This window comes from Jaculus jaculus, unplaced genomic scaffold (assembly GCF_020740685.1).
Source record: "Jaculus jaculus isolate mJacJac1 unplaced genomic scaffold, mJacJac1.mat.Y.cur mat_scaffold_46_1_974171_arrow_ctg1, whole genome shotgun sequence".
NCBI classification, from domain to species: domain Eukaryota; kingdom Metazoa; phylum Chordata; class Mammalia; order Rodentia; family Dipodidae; genus Jaculus; species Jaculus jaculus.
This window is the reverse complement of record NW_025423499.1, coordinates 673,524-695,586: the sequence shown is the minus strand read 5'-3', so window position 1 is coordinate 695,586 and position 22,063 is coordinate 673,524. Positions and strand designations below refer to the sequence as shown.

The 22,063-nt window shown below is 36.4% G+C and overlaps 1 protein-coding gene across 1 annotated transcript; it reads left to right on the top strand.

Annotated features, from left to right (window-relative positions):
* Positions 1-4,364: 4,364 nt before the first annotated feature.
* LOC123457425 (vomeronasal type-2 receptor 116-like) lies at positions 4,365-20,993 on the top strand. Its single transcript, XM_045141343.1, is given in 8 exon segments — positions 4,365-4,378; positions 6,033-6,131; positions 6,707-6,844; positions 14,609-14,781; positions 15,203-16,071; positions 16,316-16,543; positions 17,051-17,174; positions 20,074-20,993. Coding segments are annotated over 8 exon segments (2,565 nt in total).
* Positions 20,994-22,063: the final 1,070 nt, after the last annotated feature.

The window sequence follows — 22,063 nt, the reverse complement described above, 5'->3', positions numbered from 1 at the left end:
TCATTTGTTCTTTAAACCTCATAATAATAAAAAGGAAAATGTATAGGGTTGTCTCTTACTTACCTAAAAATCATCCTTTCTTGAGATACTATGATTTTAGATAACAAAAATATTTATTAGGAAACTTTAAAATAAAAGTTTCACCTGTGTTTGTTCCCTGAGACAAGATCTCTCATGGAAACTGGAAGTTGCTGGTTTTGGCTAGGGCTGAGAGTCAAGGCTCAGTGATTTTCCTGTCAATGCTCACCTCAGTACTGGGGTTACAGAGCCATACCTGCCTTTTATCTTGGGCCTGGTATCTGAAGTGCTTATGTTTATTCAGCAAACAGTCTTAGCCACTGAACCATGTCTACAACATTCCAGCCTTTTTTCTTCATAATATTTTATTTATCAAATCTGTATTTAGAACAAGGATCTGTATTTGGTTTCAAAAGTTTTACTGGAATGTAGTCATTCCCATTATTGTGCCTGTTTTGTATTGCCACCTTCATTTAATAAGAGCATAGTGGAGTGGCTTTGACTAAGATCATCTGTTCTCTTAAGGTATAAATTTGAGTAATTGACCCTCAACCAAATGTCTACTCTGTCCCCACTAAAAAGTATTTGTGTTACACTTATGGATACACATCCACAGTGTGATGTGGAGATATTGGTAATATCTATCTAGATGTCACTAGAGAGCACTGACTTAAAATGTCAATGTTAAATATTCTACTGTCTTGGAAAACAATAAATTCGCATGACAGACTCTGCTTGTCAAGATGATTTTGAAAAGAAATGGTAGTTACTATGGAATCTTGAGAAAAGTATCTGAGTTATAAATCTATGTTAAATATATGTAATCTTTTAGCATTGTCCAGTGAAGTGGTCCCTGAGCCACAATTGGTATGCTGATCATCAAGGTTTTTCTTATGGTCTTTTTTGTTCCACAGTACCATCTGTCTCTATAGCCCAGGCTGATCTGAAATTCACTATGTAGTCTCAGAGTAGCCTTGGACTCGTGACTATAAGCCTTCCTCTGCCTCCCAAGTCCTAGTATGAAAGGTGTGCACCACTACACCTGGCTCTCATGGTCTTTTTTAAAGAGGAGAATACAATTAATACTTTCAATTAGAAAAACAATAATTTGAAAAGTGTTATACCCACGTGCTTAACATCTGCCTGTGAAGAGAACATGAGGGTAATGTGGGATACCTCAAATGCCCCAACATTTACATCATTGGAATACCAGAAGGGTAGAAATTCATATCAAAGGAATGGAGAACTTATTTAACAGAATAATTTAAGAAAAATTTTCCACTCTTTCAAAACAAAGGCCCCAAAAGATACAAGAAGCTAAAAGAACTCCAAACAGATTGGAACAAAGGAGAAAATTTCCAAGACATATTTTCATTAAGACTTTAAACATGGACATGGAATAGAAAGTCCTAAAGGCAGCTAGCGAAAAACAACACATCATATTTAAAGGTAACCCCATCAGAATCACTTCAGACATATTAATGGAAACCCAGAATGCCATAAGGGCCTGGAACGGAGCACTGAAAACTCTAAGAACCTATAGCTTCCACGCCAAACTACTCTACCCAGGAAAAGTATCTCTCGTAATAGATGGTGAAAGAAAAACCTTCCATGACAAAACTCAACTTTACAACTATATGAACATACAACCAAACATGCATTTCAGGAATTTCTTCACACAGGAGAATCAAACAATGACACGGAAATCCATATAAGAAGCAGATCACAAAAACCAAACTCAGAGAAGGTGCAAAAAACTTCAAAGTCCATGTAAACACCCAGCCACATATACCAACACAATATGGCAGAGATCAAATCAAACCTCAAAGTCATTACCATAAATATTAATGGCCTTAATTCACCTCATCACGAGACACAAGCTAACAGGATGATTCAGAAAATTAGACCCCTCAATATGTTGTCTTCAAGAAACCCACCTCACCATTAAAGACTGAAACAAAAACAATGCACAAAAATCAATAGCCTTTATAAATGCAAATGAAAAGATACACAGAAAGAAATAAGGGACATAGTCTCATTTTAATAGCAGCAACAACATCAACAATACCATGGAATAATGTTAACCAGGGAAGTGAAAGATCTATACCATCAAAACATAAAAACATTCAGAAAAGAAATAGAGGAGTACTTGAGAAAATGGAAAGACCAACCATGCTCCCCATTTTCCTGGATAGACAGAATTAAGATAGTGAAGATGGTAATCCTACCAAAGGCAATATACAGATTTAATGAAATTCCTATTAAAATCCCAGTATTTTTCTTCACAGAGATAGAAAAAATGATCTCAAAGTTTATATGGAAAGACATAAGGTTCAGATATCCAGGCATACCTAAGCAATAATAATACCTCTGGAGGCATCACCATACCTGATCTAATTCTATATTATAAAGCCATAGTAAGAGAAACAGCATGGCACTGGCATCAAAACAGGAGTATTGACCAGTGGAATGGAATTGAGCACCTGGACTTTGGGTGAAGTAACTACAACTACTTGATATTTGAAAAAGTTCATAAAGATATAGGCTGAGATGCACAAGGGGGCGCACATGTCTGGAGTTTGTTTGCAGAGACTGGAAGACCTAGCGCTCCCATTCTCTCTCTCTCCCTCTATCTGTCTTTCTCTCTGTGTCTGTCACTCTCAAATAAATAAATAAATAATTTTAAAGATATAGGCTGGAAAAAGGAGAGCATCTTCAACAATTGGTTCTGGGCAAACTGAATAACCATATGTACTAATGATAACAGAAGACTATTTAGGGGAATGCATTAGTCTAAAAGGAGCTGGGAGATGGAAACTGCTGTAAAAATCAGCATTGAAAAACAAGATGACAAATATCATCATTCATATGCAAAATATAAGTAAATACACATGACATGAAGGGCATGAGCAATATTTCGGGTAAGGAAAGGATATGGTAAGAATTTGGTAAGGGATAAACATAGGTGATGGAAGAGCATCAAGCTCAAATTTCATTGTCATAAAATTAATAATTTCATGTAGAAATACATCCTGTTCCATGGTAACTAAATATGAAAGCAGGATCTTAACTTTTGCCTCAGCTAATTATCCAAGTACTTTGAGAGAAACGTGTTTTTTGGTTGTTTTGTTTTGTTTTGTTTTTGTTTGTTTGTTTGTTTTGGTGCAGAGGCCTTGAAGCTGTGACAGACCTACAGCTTATTGTGGATAGCAACTAGTTTCTGGTTCTGAGAGTTACAGGCCCATGGTAACAAAAAGAACAACAACAACAACAAAATTAAGGTAATGCTTCATCCTATCATCTCCGGGGCCCTTCTTTCAGGTGGTCACCCATGTTCCTGTTGAAGGTTATATCTTTTACTTGACTTCCAGGGATAATTTTTTGATTTAGTTTTGTGTTTTTCCCCCCAAACCTCACCTATCCTATCTTTCCTCTCCCCCCAAAACTTTCTAGCCCTAATGTCTGGGCTATGAGTGGCCTATCAGCTATGTTGGCAACTGAAGCTGTTCCAGATTAGGAACCAAGAATGAGTGAGAACATGCAAAGATTTTGTTTGTTTGTTTTTCTTCCTATGATTGTGTGTGTTCACATGGTTGAGCAGATATTTCTGTAGTGAGACTTGGGACATTTTAGGATAGATGTCCAATAAGGGAATAACTGGGTCTCTTGGTAGCTCTATGTTCTTCCTTTTCAGGAATCTCCATATTGATTTCCATAGTGGTTGTTCAAGTTGAAATTCCCACAAACAGTGAATGATGATTCATTTTCTTCCATATCCTCAACAACATATGTTTTCACTTGATGTTTTAATGATCTTTATTGTTACTGGAGTAAGGTGGAATCTCATAGTAGTTTTATTTCAAAGGCACTATATGCTGCTGACACAGAGCATAAATTGTCCTGTATGGAATCTGGAATAGAGCCAATACCCACACAGTTAGCCTGTACAGAGCTGGAAAGGGCTTCCTGAACTACTGGGAGAAAGTGGCCAACAATGGTCTGAGCAACCAGTTGTCTAAGATAGTCAGAAGCAAACACCCTGACACGATGTACATTCCAGTGCTATAGTGGCACACAGGCTTAGTAGGTAACCAGTAGCTTTATTTTTGGCTCAGGGATCCACTCAGTGTAAACGAACCCATATCTGGACTTGAGAACCAGAACACAATCCTATAGATCAAACATTATGCTTTCTAGTGTCAAGATCTCATGAGTCCTTGATTAAAAGAGGGGTTGCATACGTCAATTTGTCCTTTAATTAATAATGCTTATCACACTTAAACTATACTGACTCATTTTCAATTGGAGAATCTGTTCTTTGTTAGAAGGCAGGGAGACACGAGGAGATGAGCTACCCCTTGTACGTCAGATGAAAAGCCAAAGGAATTGAGATGAGCAAGAATGCTACTTCCATAGTCAACCTGATAACCAGCCCTAGGGTGAAGGAGATAGAATCTGAGGATATTCAACCCCTACCAAAGCAGAGATCTAGAGGCTCCTAAGAACTTTTCACTGAAGTAGATTTAACACCTAACCAAAATAGCTCAGGGAATTTTGTGGAATGTGTGGCACAAAGATTTTAAGATCCACATGTTGTAACATCATGAGAGGCACTCCCACCCCACAGAAATAACTGACTGCTGATCCCACAATGCATATCCCACAACCCCATGGGGAATACCTGAAACCCCAAGTAAGAAGGCCCCCAGAGAAATGGGGGAAAGAATGAAGGATAAGAGGGAACAAATACATGGTGTACACACATAAAATATGTTGTTAATTAAGAAGATTTATATATAAAACAATGAAAACTGAAACAATGACAGTAAATACTAATTATAATATGCTCAACACTGTTCACAGAAATTTTATTTTCTCTTCTCAACGATGAGTGAGAACATGCAAACATTTTTTTGTTTGTTTGTTTTTCTTCCTGTGATTATGTATGTTCACATGGTTGAGCAGATATTTCTGTAGTGAGACTTGGGACATTTTAGGATAGATGGCCAATAAAGGAATGACCGGCTTTCTTGGTTGCTCTATGTTCTTCCCACTAATGGCAGATTCTCCTTATTTTCTCTGAACCTGCCTCTCCGAATTCTCCAGGATCATTCTTTTCATATATATAATCAATGAGTATTGATTTTTTTTTGTTTGCTCTTTTTTTTCAAGTTAGGGTCTTTCATTAGCCCAAGCAGACCTGGAATTCACTATGTACTCTCAGAATGGACTTGAACTCACGACAATCCACCTAACATTGAATGCCAAGTGCTGGGAAGAAATGCATGGGCCACCAAGCCCAGCTAATGATTTTAAAATATTAATTAGATTTGAAATAAGGAAATAAATCAGGACAGTTGAGCCTTATTTCAAGTCCCAAGATCAATCTCAACTCACAAGAAAGGAATTACCTAAATTTATGCAACTTTCTATACACTTCATATTAATAAAAACCAGACTCCTTATCATACACTCATATTCTTATTAGATTTTTTTTTGTTTATTTGAGAGAGAGAATGAGACAGAGGAAGACAGGGAGAGAAAGAGAAAGAATGGGTAGGCCCGTGGGTCCAGCCACTGAAAAGGAACGCCAGATGCACGTGCCACCTTGTGCTTACATGTGTCCTGGGGAATCAAACTGAGGTCCTTTGACTATGCAGACAAGCACTTTAACCACTAAGCCATGTTTCCAGCCCCTCACACTTATTTATTTACTATTCAACTGGAACACATAATGTGAAAGCAACAACAAAATATAATTCCTTACTTAGGTGGTGGAAGTGGATTGTACAAACATAAAATAAAAATTCTGTGTGGAATCCTGTAATGAGGTCAAAACAATGTTAAAGATGAGAATCTGAGTCATCAGAGCTTATTACTCTGTGGGAACTGAGGAACAAGGATGTAGGTCATGTGTCAGAACTAAAGTATGAAGCTTAATGTCTGCATCGTTATGGGGAGACTGGCTGGCAATCCTGGACTTTCCATGATTGTTTTCTGTGTTGTGTCCTCAGACAATGGGAAACATGGGGTCGTGGGACATTACAAGCATTAAACTGTTATGAGCAGTGCATGGACCTCTCAGTAAATGCTATGATGCTGATGGAAGTGAGGTATGTGAGGATCTCTCCACTGCTTGAACAATGCTGCCCATATCTTCATGAGCTATGATCAGCAGGAAACTTTTCTGACCTTTTCACATTACATCTTGACTTGGAAACTCCAATGCAATCCACTTACATGATTTCAGGTCCTGTTCATCCAAATGGAATTCTGAAATTAGTTTGAAAACAACTATGCTCAGGAGAGTATCCCCATGACATTCATGCCTGGAGATACATGAACTCATAGCACCTGAAGCAAAAGATGATGCTCACAACATGTTTTTCAACTCGTTGTTATGACCTTGATGTAGACCTCAGATGCAGAGCCCCAGGGCTGTGTTCTGTACTCATCAAGGAAGGAAGACAAAGTCAACAAAGATAGAAATTAGGGATATAAATATCTCCTCTAGTCAGCAATAGTAGTAAGGATGGATACACACACATAACCAGGCATATGTGATGTGTGTATCTACCTGATGCTGCCTGTTACATTAGAGCTCGGACTATGAGTTTTAAGACATGGGGAAGCTAATCATTTTCATTTTTGTCCTATTTCTTCCAATGCTTTCTGTCCTCTTTTGCAGTTTAACAGAAAAAGGCTGCTTTTGGAGAATAAAAAGAAACACAGAAAATGATGGAGATATGTGCAAGGATTGTATGTTTTTAATTTACACATCAAAGAAGCCTATGATAGACTATGATTCAATGAACCAGCTTTATCGGTAACTGTCAGTTTTGTTACTTAACTTTATATTGGAAAGTCATGAATAATGTGTAAGAAGTTTCTATATGGGTGCAGTAACAGTTTGGATCCCTTGCAGTTTTCCTCACAAACATATCATTTATGAATGAATCCAAATTTATTTTATATTTTACTGAGCAGAATGTTGCCATAGTCAAATACATCTGAATTGTGTAGATTTTCATGTTGCTGAATTGCAATTTAATCCCACTGTGTTCAGATAAGTTACAAGGGTTACTTCAGTTTTCCTGTAGTTGTTAAGATTTGCTTTGTGTCCTAATATATGGTCTATTTTAGAGAATGTTCCATGTACTCTGAGGAAAATATATATTCTGCAGTGTTTGGGTGGAATTTTATATATATATCTGTTAGGTCCATTTGTTCCATGACATCATTTAATCAGATGTCCCTCTGTTTATTTTTTCTGGGGTTGACCTGTCAATTGATGAGTTTGGGGTATTAAAATCACCCACTGAAATTGTGTTTGTGGTTATCTGTGACCTTAAGTCTAGTAGTGTTTGTTTGATAAAATTGGGAGTCCCCATGTTAGGAGCGCACATGTTTAGGATAGTAATGTCCTCCTGGCGGAGGGAGTGGTCCTTAATCAGTAAAAAGTGACCTTCTTTATCTTTCCTCACTAGTGTTTTTTTCTTTTCTTTTCTTTTTTTTTAAGTCTATCCTGTCAGATACTAGGATAGCAACTCCTGCTTGTTTTAGGCCCATTTTTTTGAAATACCATTTTCTAACCTTTCACCCCAAGACAGTGTCTGTCTCTTATTGAGAGATGAGTCTCCTGAAGGCAACAAATGTCGGGATCCTGCCAGTTTACAAGGCTGTGTGCTTTGGTTGGTGAAATGAGGCCATTCTTATTAACAGTTACTATGGAAATGTATGTATTATTTTCTCTATTCTTCTGGTTTTGTAGTGCTTCCTGATTTCCCTTTACTTGCTTGTTTGAACTGTTATTTGAGTAAGATTTTTTTTTTAATTTTTCCTCCTCTTTGTGTTTTGCATTCTCTCCATTATGAAGGATTCTTTTGAGTACTTTCTGTACAGCTGGTCTAGTTGTCATACATTCATTGATCTTGCTTTTGTTTTGTATAATACTCATTTCTCCATCAATTTGAATAGAAAACTTTGCAGGATAAAGTGATCTTTGTTGACAGTTGTTATCTTTCAGAACTTGGAATATATCATTCCAAGTCATTCTGACTTTTAGAGTTTGTATTGAATAATCTGCTGTTGTCCTGATGGGCTTGCCTGTGTAGGTGACACTTTTTCTCTAAGTACTTTCAATATATTTTCTTTGGTTTGTGTGTTTAGTAGTTTATTTATAACATGGTGAGGAGAGGTTCTTTCCAGATTTTGTCCGTGTGGTGTTCTTCTTGTATCTGCATTGGAATTTCCCAATTTGTGAAAATTTTACTTCTATGATTTTGTTGAAAATGCCTACTAATCCTCTGGATCGAAATTCTTCTCGTTCTACAATATACTGAATTCTTACATTTGATCTTTTCATAGTACCCCAGATATCTTGAAATTCTCATTCATATTTTCCTATTAGCTTGCCTTTCTCTTGGTTGGACTGTATTAGTTCTGCCTCCTGGTTTTCTAGTTGACATCTGTTCTCTCCTCCGTCCATTCTGCTGGTGAGATTTTCCAGAGTTTTTTACTTGACTGACTGTTTTATCCAGAGCTAGACTTTCGTCCTGGTTTTCTTCAGTATTTTGTTTCTGTAGGAAGGTAGAATTTGGAGAACACAGCGCTTTACAACTTGCTTCATATTAGACCCTCCTTTGAGAAAATAAACATCACTCATATTTGTTCATTATTAAGTGGCTGAGACAAAGGATTCTATAAGTAGCTGCTCATCTTTCACCCATAAGCACATAACTTGTAAAGTCTTTGAAAAGGGAACCATTGTCTTTGTCTTTCTAACCCTGGACAGACTTTTCTCATAGATTCTAATCTCTCAGATAATAGGTATATGTGATTCCATGATATTCTCTTCCTTTAGTAACAGGGTATGTGGAGAAGACAGGTGCCAAGTTTGCATTATTTTCCTATGTTACTGCATTTTATTTGGAAAAAAGAATAGCAAGAATTTGAAACATAGTCTGTCAGGTGTATTGTCTATATTCCAGTTAATACAATGGTGAAACACACAATTAAGAAAGCCCAGGGAATATTTGTACTCTTGGTAGAATAGGAGCTGTCACTCAAAATTGTGATTACTTACATCCCTCCTGAGTTACTAAACTGGCCAGTGTTACAAGTGGTAGCTGTTACAATTTAATAGCAAGACTGACATGTTATAAACAGAAATTTCCTTTTTCACTTCTACTTATATTTTGTTTTTTATTAAGTTGATACTTTGTATGGATATATCAACTGTTGTTACCATCATTGCCCTCACCCCTATTCCCATTTCACTGAGGGCCCTCCAAATATGATTCCTGTTATTCACAATGTAGTTATTGGTAATGACATGTGAGTTGAAAATCTGTCATTGTAGGGGAATGCAATGACTCTGGATGTTTCTGCCCAACCTGTCGCTAGTACATTCTTTCCACACACTCTTCCACCAAATTCTGAGTTTTTCACTGTGCTTTATGTCTACCTTAGTGTGTAAGTCTCATCATTCTGGTTTTTTGCTTTATTGCATTCAGAGTATTATCAGTGTCTCTATCCCTTACCTCCTGAAATACAGTAGGTGGTTCTTGTTCTATTGATATATTTTGGTTGTGCTTTGTTCTCTTTCCTTCCTTGGAAGACAAACAGATACTCCAATGTAGAGTGGGATCAGGCTAGGTTAAAATGTAGAAGAATTATGAATTTCAAGAGATTATTTTTCTTTTCCCAATTTTTATTAATATTTTCCATGATTATAAAAAACATCCCATGATAATACCCTGCCTCCCCCCCCACAATGATATTTTGATAGCTGTAGCCTCACTTTTGACCAAAGACTAATGGATGGTTCTCATCAGAGTCTATTATCTTGGTATCCATAGGATTTTGAATTGACTTTTAGTTCTACCTATGGTTTCTTTTCCACTGAGTGCATCATTTAGCTAATGAGATAGGCATTGTTTACTTAACTAGGGTGACTGACACTATTGTTCAGGTGTGTACAACTGGTCAGGATTGTTGCTTGGGTATACCATAGTTCCCTGATTTCTCACAGTATTGCTGGCTGCTTTCATACAGCATTGTATTCCATGTTTAGATTAAGCCTCCATTCCATTCTCTTCAGGCCTAATCATTACCAGACAATCCCCCCATGCTCCTATAGATGATTATATCTTTTAGTCTTCTACTGATGAGAAAGTATTCTATGATACCAATATATTTTTGGATTTCATTTTGTTTATATTTCCATTCCACTGTGCCTTCCCACTCCCTTCCAGAAACCTTTCCACCCTTCTCATCTGACCATCAGTTTCTTGTTGGCTATGATAGCAATTCAAGCTATTCCAGTTTAGGAACCATGGATGAGGGAAACCAGGCATTTGTGTTTCTATATATGAGTGAGTTCACTTAGTATGATCTGTTCAAGTCCTACAATGTCCCTGCCAATTTCATTAGATTTTTTCCTTGGGGCTGAATAGAATTCCATTGTGTGTATGTACCACATCTTCATTATTCATTTGTCAACTGATAGGCATCTTGGTTGATTCCAGTTCTTAGTCATGGTGATTTGAGCAGCTACTATTGAGCAAATGTTTCTAGAGTGAAGAGTGGAGCATTTAGGGTAGATGCTCTGTTGAGGAATGACAGGGTTAGTTGGTAGCAATATTATACTCCTTTTCTGGAGTCTACTTATTGATTTGTATATTGATTTTACAAGTTTGTATTTTCACTAGTAGTTAATTAGGGACCCTCTTTCCCTAGGTGTTCTCAAACTGTACTGTCATTAATTTTTTGTTTTTGTTTTTGTTGTTTTTTGAGATAGGGTCTCTCTCTACCCAGGCTTACATGGAATTCACTATGGAGTCTCAGGCTGGCCTCGAACTCACAGCAATCCTCCTACCTCTGCCTCCCAAGTGCTGGGATTAAAGGTGTGCACCACCATGTCCTGCCCTCATTTGATTTTTTAAAGATTCCCATTCTTTAGGGAGTGGGGCGGAATGTCATAGAATTTTTAATTTCAATTTCCCTGATGGTTAAGAATGTTGAACATTTTCAGAGATGATTTCGGGCATTTAATTTCTTCCTTTGAGAATTTTCTGTTGAATTCTCTGCCCCATTATTTGAGTTTAGTGTTTCTTTTTCCTATTGTTTAGTTTTTTGAGTTCCTTTAGATTCTGAAAGTTAGGCCTCTGTCAGTGGTATAACTGGCAAAGATTTTCTCCCCATATGTAGGTAGTTTGTGGGCTCTGTTTAGGGTATGTTGTTTGTAGACAAACATTTTATCTTTATTAGTTGCCATGGGTTAAACGATTTATTTAATTTCGTGGATTACTGGGGTATTATTCAGGAAGTATGGCCCTAGTCATATATTGTAGAAAGTTCCCTTTTTGTTTCATCCTGTATCTTTAGATTTCTGAATCTTATTTTGAAGCATTTCATCCATTTGGAGCTTAATTTTTTTGGCATGGGAAGAGGAATGGGTGTAGTTTCATTTTTTTCTGTACATAGTTATTCAATATACCCAGCAACATTTGTTGAGAATGCTATGTTTTCGCTACTTAACATTGCTGTAGTCACTTGAAATAATTAAATATTAAATGTTCACAAAAGACCACATACAGTAAATGATTATAAAGAACTATTTTAAATAGGAAGTCAAAATGCATCTACAGAATACCTCTAATGAGCTAGAAATCATTAAGCACATTAAATACTAGTAAATATAAATAAAAAAGACTTAATTATAAGAGAATAATATAGGATATCAAAGGGTTTCTTTTGCAGAGAGATCCAAAAGTTTAAGGGAACATGAAATTATCAACATGTGAAATATCATTATATCCTGAATTTTTTCTGCTTACTTGGTCAACTAGAAATCCAGTAATGATACATAGAGATAGAAAAATGTAACGTAAAGGTAGAGCATGATGTCAGAAGAATTACATTAATAATTATCAATAGCAACATTGTTTTCCATTTATAAAAATGATTTTTGTTTACACAACACATCCTCCCTCCAGTGTATCCAAATACTCAGATCTCAAATGTTATCCTCCTGCCACTGTTACATGGACTTGGATGTCACACATGTCTCTCAGCATAGCTGCCCAGTCACTATACCCCTTTCTCCCTCCTATATCACCTGTGGCAAGAATCATAATTGCAGGTCTACGGAAGCACTCATGCTAGTTTGGGCACACTTAACCTTACCCATGTCCTTATTTTCACCCACACTCCCCATTTATGGCTTCCAATAAGAGTATAGGAGCAATTTCCCGATATCCATGAAACTTTTCCTTGATAAATAATTACTTCTAGGTTTCCAATTGTGAGTCCGAATGTAGAGGCAAACTCTTTGCCCTTTATACCACCTTTCCCTCCTCCTGATGGAAAGCTACAAAGAAAAAAAAAAAAAAAAAAGCCCTTCAAGATAGGTGATTTTTCAACGAACTCTAAATACAAGAAGGGGTAGGTAACATGAGCTACAACTATTGACCAACCACAAGAGGCACAACTACAGTGTTATACCACCAAACCAAAGGAAACCTGAGGGATGAAGGCTGAAAAGCTAAGTATCAGGGAGGAGCTTAAAGGGATGTGAAACAAGAAAAGGGGAAGAGGGGAATGAAACCTTGTTTTAAAACACCATAATGAAAAAAATCTTTGACACTCAATAAAAATAAACTCACAGAACAACAATAACTCTGGATATTTATGGTCTTAATTCTCTGATCAAAAAACTTACAGTAGAAGATTATATCAGACAAAGGGAATATTTCTTTACCTTAAAATAATCCACATTACCATTAGAGAGATAATTTTATTAAATTCATTTATATTTTTATTAGTTTTCTGTTTGCAAATACAGGCAGTTTGGTATGATTATTAGGCTCATCCACAGCCTACCACCTTCCCAATGGCCCCTCCTTGTTGATGTACATGGGTCGTGCATTGTGGAGTTAGAACACAGTTATTGGTACGGTAAATGTGAGAGAGAATTTTTGGGGTAACAGATGGAAAAAAGATGTTTTAACTGTCACATTTTATTTTTATATTCAACTTGAGAAGACTTACAATCATCTGAGAGGAATTATATGGATGAGGTTATCCCTGGAGAGAATTCCGGTTAGATAAGACTGACTGTGTAATTAAAGTGGGGATATCCAAATTTAGTGTGGGCAGCACCATAGCAGGGCAGAGATCCTCTACTGTATAAAAAGGAAGAGGCATGACTGCCAATGTGCAATATTCATATAGCTCTGTGGGCCACCTTGCTGGACTGAAAGAGGCCACTCCCAGATACCATGCTATGACTGCCAATAATATCCTTATCAATTTTGAGTATTCTTTAGTATGACCTGGAAGGATAATCTGCAACAAATATGCCTTCCTTTAAACTGATTTTTGTCAGCTATGTTGTCCTAGCAAAGGAGAATTACTTAACACAAGAAGCAAATTAACTCCAAAAATGAAGAGACACTTCCAATTCCTGCTGAAATAGAGTTCACATTACAATTAGAGGAGATACCCATGCCTTCAAAGGCATTATAAGTGCCATGTTTTAGTGTAAATAGATAGGATTGACTGTATATTCACCATTAAACAGGGAATTGCCTTACTCATTGCAGAATGGTTTTTAACAAAAGTAGCAAAACAGGAATTTGGAAAGGAATCTCCCCATAAACATACGGTCCTTTGTTCAAATCCATGGCCCTAACCTAAAATTTTGACTTGGAGCACATGTCATCCCATGTTCTGAGTTTGAAAAGTCCTAATCCCTAGAGATTGGTTGCTTGTATAACCAAATTAGTGAACTCCAAGTCATCAGAATAATGGCATGTAAATCGGGCATGGTGATACATACCTTTAATCTCAGTGTTTAGGAGGCTGAGGTAGGAGTATCACCATAAGTTCCAGGCTACCCTAAGACTATATATTGAATCTCAGGTCAGAAAGGGCAAGAGTCAGAACCTGTGTCAAAATAAAAACTGAAAACAAATAATGACATGTACAGTAATGTATAAGAACAACTTACACTAGTTTATAGTGTACACACTGAAACAAGCATAGGCCCTCTTACACACACACACACAAACACAAAGAATGTGATCTTCCACAAACATGGTGACTATTACCCACATATGCCCACCAAAATACCATAAACTCGATCACTATTACATTTATTTTTCATTTCATAAAATTGAGAATTCTAGCATCAAGATATTCTGTCTGGAGTAAATCTACTTCCAAGTTCGTTTATGACCAATAAACTATATATAATATATATATACACACAGATATATATATAAAATGAGAGTTATACTTTATAAATATACTTTTCACCAGTTTCTCATTAGCCAAAGGTGAATACAACTCTCTCTATATGTATTCATAACATAAATCCCTTTATGAATTGGCATTCATTTAATAATTTACAAATACATTCTCTTTATGCTATGTGGGATCATATCCTCACATAAAGGTGCATGATTACATGAGAATTTCAGGAGAAAAGCATGAATTATCACATGTATTACATGTCCATTCAAATTGTTTTGAAGATTATCCTGTTTGAAGCTTCATCCATAATGATTACTGTGTTTCATTTCAGTGTGCCAGCGAAAAAATATCAATATATTCTGACAATGATTTTTGTCACTGAAGAGATCAACAGAAATCCCAAACTTATACCCAACATGTCTATTATTGTTCTCTTCGATCCTTCCATGTGTGATGACTCATTGACTATTGTCTCTGACCCATATTCCGCAGAAGATAAACAGAGTATTCTTCCTAATTATTTTTGTGAATTAATTGAATGCAGCTTATTATTTACAGGACCATCATGGGAAAGAAGTAGCAAAATTGGGACATTTTTCTCATTAGTATTTAATATAGGACAGGTGAGACTTTGTGATGTATAGAGAATCTCATGTGCTTAGGATATTTCCAGTAGATATTTGGATTATTCATGTATTGTCACATCCAGTTAATAGAGATCATAATCCTTGACTTGGTGGGGTTTCAGCACTTAAATTTTAAAAATTGATAGGAGGAACTATGGAGACATAAAAATGGATTTGCTACAACTCTTAAACTGTTCAGTAGTTTTCCAGAGTCTTATGGATAGTGAAATACAACGAATAAGGGTGTGAGCAAACATCTTTCCAAACATTCTTCCCAAATGGTGATTAAAACAATTCAGATCTTAGTTTGAGTTTTCTTCCATTGTTCATCCTCACATTTATTTGTATGTTCTGTGTCCTTTAGATTCACTATGGCCCATTTAATCCTGTTCTGAGTGACCATATTCAGTATCCTTATCTGTATCAGATTGCTCCCAAAGAAACAAGGCTGCCTTTTGCCATAGTCTCCCTAATGCTTCATTTCAACTGGACCTGGATGGGGCTGGTCATCTCTGATGATGACCAAGGTATTCAATTTCTCTCAGACTTCAGAGAAAAGATGCAAGGGAATGAACTCTGTTTAGCCTTTGTGAATGTGATCCCATTAAACATGGACTTATACAATGCAAGGGCTGAGAAATATTATAAACAAATTGTGACATCATTGGCAAATGTTGTGGTCATTTATGGTGAATTAAATTCCACACTGGAAGTGAGCTTTAGAAGATGGGCAAATTTAGGCATCCGTAGGATCTGGGTCACCACCTCACAGTGGGATGTCATCACAAATACAGGAAGAGACATCAATTTTGACTCATTTTATGGTGCTTTCACATTTTCTAATCACCATCATGAGACTCTCAATTTAAAAAAAAGTATTCAGTCAATGAACACTTCTCAATATGCAATAGACTTTTCTGTTCTGAGATCACAATGGATGTACTTTAATTGTTTGGACATTGAATTTAAATGTAGAACACAGAGTAAATGTGCACTCAATAATTCATTAAAATGGTTTGCAAGTCAAGGATTTGACATAGCCATGAATGATGAGAGTTATAATCTATATAATGCTGTGTATGTCTGGGCATATGCTTACCATGCAATGTATTATGAACACGTAGATGTTCACCCAATAACAAGTCTATGTGTACCTGACTGCTCAAAGGTATGTATTGTCATCAGTAATACCTTCTAAGTAGCTCCATATATGTTTAAAACCTGTTGCTGGGAGTACTCTTGAATTTGGGTGCTTCTACATTTATCTGTGGAAATTCATTTATTTCACATTATTGGGTACATGCAATAGAGTTTCATTTTCTGGGTACGGTTGTAAAAACAAAGGTATTACTCATATCACATATTATGTCCATTTTGTCTTTGCTTAATTGGAACTGATATGTTTTCTTTAGTTTTACCACACTATGAAGAATATGGAAATTATTAACCCCATTGGAGACCTAGTGACTCTTAATGAGAAAAGAAAATGTGATGCAGACTATGATATTTTCCACATTTCAAATTATCCACAAGGTCTTGGAATCAAGGTGAAAATAGGACAGTTTACATCATATGGTTCCTTCGGTCAACAATTGTATTTGTCTGATGAGGCCATAGAGTGGGCCACAGGGAGTAGGCAGGTATATTTACCTAACTGTGATGTTTTACTCTCAACATAAATAGATAAAATCATGTGGGCCCATGTGTGCCCTCACGATTTGGCCAAGTGCAACATGTTGTTTATGTTTCTATTACCAGTGTCCTAGATTTTTTATATCTTTTGAAAAATATTTGGAAAAGACAAAAAAATTCATCAGCATCTTGACATACAGGCTGGGTGTAGTGGTGCATGCCTTTAATTCCACAACTCGGGAGGCAGAGTCAGGAGGATTGCTGTGAGTTCAAGGCCAGCCTGAGATCACATAGTAAATTTCAGGTCAGCCTAGGCTAGAGTGAGACTCTACCTCAAAAACAAAAATAATCTTGACAGACATGACAACATACATTGTAATAAATGGAGTGTGACACCTCAATTTTATTGTAGATGTGGATACAGAGTTTAGTAAGGGTGATTATTTTCACATATTGTTATGAATGGAGTATATAACTTTACTAACTTTTGCAACTACACTTCTGGTTTTCCTCAGATTCCCTCCTCTGTGTGCAGTGAGACTTGCAAGCTTGGTTTCAGGAAGTTCCGACATGAGGGAAACGCTGCCTGTTGTTTTGATTGTTTCCCCTGCCCAGAAAATGAGATTTCTAACAAAACGGGTAAGTTGATGGTTTAGAGAGTCTTTCTCCAGTTTGTCTCTTTTATCCACCTATCTGAAAAAACAGATAATATTTCTTCATTGCTTAATGTAATCACTTGGTTGAAATGATAAATACTCATGACCATAAACATAATACTCACTTTACTCCATGAGCCACATTTTTAGTACCTAGATCCATTGTACATACTGGTTCTCCCACAATAAAAATACTCTTTGAGGTCAAATAGTTAATGAATATATTATTTCTATCAAGGAATGTCACATATTCATATAATCCTCTGTGAATCTACATAAAATGAAGTTAATAAGAAGGAATCTTTCACCTCATTATCTTCCCAGGATGCAACAGGTTGCTGATGAATAATAAATGCTCAGAGATATAATTTTTGGACTTAAATATTTATATTCATTCTATTCAGTTATTTATTGATTGATTATAGAGGGAAGGGGAGATAAGGTGAGAATGTGAATGCTAGAGCCTCTACCCACTGCAAACGAAGTTCAGATGCATGTGTCACCATGTGGAACTGGTTTACATGGGATGTGGAGAGTCAAACCTGGGTCCTTAGTCTTTGCAAGAAAGTACTTTAGACAGTATGCCACCACTCCACCCTTTTCTGGCTTTAGCGAGATGTAATTTTGCAAACACTTTCAATATAAGCATAATATCTCCTTAGCGTCTATGAAATAATAATTCAGAAAGCAGTTGATTTTAAGACTTTAGGTAATAGCATATCACAGCTATTTAAATCCTTTATCAGGAAACATAAACATTCCAATTAAAATATCATGTGCATCATTTTAGATGTAATTTGAAGCATTTAAGGAGATAATGAGAAATATTCTGAAGTTAAAAATAAGAATAAAACATACATCTCATATGTCAAATCTACTGGTTTGAGCACAGAATGGAAAAATAGGTACTATTTTATGTTGCCCTCTATTTTACAGGTGAGATCACAATACAATGGGAGTGGCATGTTAAAGTAGAACCTAAAGGCTGTGGTCAATATTATCAACGGGATTTAAATATGATATAAATATTAATTCCTCAGTATTTTCATCTATTAGAGTCTGGAGCACATGCTAACCACCTTTTCAGTGTACCAGAAGTCAAAGTGGATACAGAGGAATATTGATACATGATGTAAAAAAAGGAATGAGATTGACATGACTTTTTAGTATGATTGGATAATGTCACAAAATGAATAAAATAATATAATTAGAAGTATATTAAAACAGTGTTCATTCAAGTAATACTTCAACATGTAACCCAAACTAATTAATTAAATACAAACTTTAGTGGTGTCGGATAAATTCAGTATTAGCATTGAAGTGTTTTTTTTTTTATTTGTACATGTTGGCCATGTTATACTTACCAAATTAGGTGGGATGTATGGCCTTGTAATATATGATTCATAAAATATATGTGCATAAATTTACAATACATGATTAAGAGAAGTAATATTATAATTATTGGAAAAATATTCCTTTCTGTAAATATTCAATAGGAGATACCATATATTTCTTATAAGTCCTCTTTTATGATTCAATACAATTACAATCAAAACTGTAAAGCACCATGATAGAAAATACAACTTATAGGGGGCAAGAATTTCTCCCCAGTTCCTTATTGTGTGTCATGTTCATTCTTTTCTTAAAGTTGGCAAATTATCTTGTTCATAATCCTTTCTTGAATAAGCTTCTTGACCAAATTATGCTAAAACAGAGACCAAGGATTATTGAGGTAAATTTGGAAAAACAGATAAATGGTATGTCCTCTCAAAATTTGTATATGAATACCTATTCCAAGTAGATAGGTTGCAGCAATAATCATATTAGAGTTAATTATATCTAGGTTTATTCAATTTCGTTCATATTCCCTAAAATATGTGTTGGATCAATTATATTTGCCTACTGACATTTGGGTACAAAGCCATAAAACATCAGCTGATACAGACAGATAGGCTTCATAAGACAGAGAACTGTAGTATGAGGGAAAAATCACATTTTATTATCTAAATTTATGGATGTTGTCTAACAAAGGTGTTAAAATCAACATAGAATCATGTACCTCTATGAGCTCATACTGCACTTTGTACAGAACTCTGAGCTAGTGTTTTTTTCTTTTTGAGACAAGACTAGCTCTTTTAATGAAAGAGAGCATGAGTGTGAGTTAGTGAGAGAAAGAGAGATAATTGGGGTGCAATGGTCCGTAACCACTGCAGTTGAATTCCAAACGTGTGCCACCTTGTGGAAATGTGCAACTTACTCATGTATCACCAAGTGTGTCTAACTTATGAGAGATGCGGTGAATCAAGCATGGGCCCTTAGGCATTGAGGCAAGCATCTTAATTGATAAGCCATCTCTCCTGTAGTAGAAATCATAAGAAATACCTCATGTAATAAATGTCACTATATAATTCTAGTACACTGCAACAAAATTATTTTATTCTTTTAAGAAAAACAAAGGGTCAAGAGAATATATAAGGTAAGTTAAGTGAATAAAATACAGCTTTGTTAGGCTGAGGAGATGGCACACCAGTTAAAGCAAGGACATGCTAAGCCTAACCACCTCAGTTCACTTCCCCATTACACAGAGAAAGACAGATGTACAAAGTGGTACATGTATGTGGTGCTTGTTTACAGTGGCTAGAGGTTCATGAACACCCATTCTCTCCAGATTTCTCTGTCTCCCTCTGCCTATGAGCAAATAAATAAAGTATTTTTTTTAAAAAAGCTTTGTTTATCTCACCTAATATGATGGTCTTTTTTAATTGCCATCATGGGTATAAAGAGAACTACCTTAATTGTAAATAGGAAGTAGAATACAAGAATGTTGTAACAAAGAAGTAAATACTGCCACTAATCTGATGATATTTTGCATTGTCTGCCAGATATGGATCAATGTGTGAAGTGCCCCATCAACCAATATGCTAGCCTAGAGAAAAATCACTGTCTCCAAAAAACTATGAAGTTTCTGGCTTATGAAGATGCCTTGGGGATAGCTCTGGCTTGTATAGCGCTTTGCTTCTCTATACTCACTGCTGTTGTACTTGGGGTTTTTGTGAAGCACAAAAACACACCAATTGTGAAGGCCAATAATCGAACAAACAGCTACATCCTGCTCATTTCCCTCAAGTTCTGTTTTCTCTGCCCATTACTCTTCATTGGACACCCCACCACAGCCAAGTGTATCCTGCAGCAGATCACATTTGCACTTCTGTTCACTGTGGCTGTGTCGACTGTTTTGGCCAAAACAATCACTGTGGTTCTGGCCTTCAGGGCCACTGCTCCAGGACAAAAGTTGAGGGGACTGCTGGTATCAGGAGCCCTTAACTTCATCATTCCCATCTGTACCTTGATCCAACTTGTTCTCTGTGGCATCTGGATGGGAACATCCCCTCCCTTTGTTGACACTGATGAACACTCGGAACATGGGTACATCATCATTGTGTGCAACAAAGGCTCAGACACTGCCTTCTACTGTGTTCTGGGATACCTGGGATCTCTGGCTATAGGGAGCTTTACTGTGGCTTTCCTGGCCAGAAACCTGCCTGATGCATTCAATGAAGCCAAATTTCTGACCTTCAGCATGCTGGTGTTCTGCAGTGTGTGGGTCACTTTCCTCCCTGTCTATCACAGCTCCAAGGGGATAGCCATGGTGATAGTGGAAGTCTTCTCTATCTTGGCCTCCAGTACAGGATTGATAAGTTGCATATTTTTCCCCAAGTGTTACATCCTTTTGATAAGACCCAGTAAAAATACTCTAAAGAGGGTGAAGGAAAATCATATTGTACAACCAATTGATTTTTAAATTTTCCCTCATATGTCTTAATTTAAATTATATCCTGTAGAAACCCTTGCACTATTGTAAACACTAAATATTAAAAAGAGGTTAAGATATTTGTTCATGTGTACAAGTATTATTTGGTCTCTAACATTGTTTGTTTTCTCATTTTTTATTAACATTTTCCATGATTATAAATATATCCCATGGTAATACCCTCTATGCTCTCCCCCCCCCCACTTTTCCCTTTGAAATTCCATTCTGCGTCATATCCCCTCTTCATCTCAATCAGTATCCCTGTTATTTTGATGTCATGATCTTTTCCTCCTCTTATGACGGTCTTGTGTAGGTAGTGTCAGGCACGATGAGGTCATAGATACCCAGGCCATTTTATGTCTGGAAGGAGCACGTTGTAAGGAGTCCTACCCTGCCTTTGGCTCTTACATTCTAACATTGTTTATCAGCTTCCATGTACAGCTGTCAGGCCAGGTTCCATTTACCAACTCCTACGATAAGCCAACCTCACAAACTGTCATATGCCTCAGGAGATGGTTTGCAGTAACAAGAATAATCATTTTCTCACATCGCTCTCCAATTAGTAAATAAAGACACTTAGAACAAAGCATTACTAATGTACTGTGTATTTTGCTCCCATTACTCTGGATAACCTGAACTGTATCTGATACCTTCTTCAGATTGTTTCAAAGAAACGTACTATAGTTTGCTGCATACAGCAAATGTCTTTGAGAATGTCTTAAAAGGTTGTATTTGAGTGTTCAAAGACTATTCAGAGATACAGTGAGGGTTTGATTAGGAGTAAAAGAATAGCTCCCTTTGAAAGTAGCAGAGGCCTTACCTAAAGATGTTTTCAATATGCATTAAGGTTTATCCATGCATAGGAGCAAATAGTTCATCCCCTGGAAAATTGAAACACAATAGTTATGGTTTAAATCACTATCCATTTGATGTTCTGTGGTAGGGAATATACAAAAGAATGTCAGCAAAACTTTGGTGACAGTGAAAATGTTGTTCATGGTCAATATGAAAGACAGTCAGGCATAGGAATAATCCAATATGTGCTTCCTGGTACAACTAAG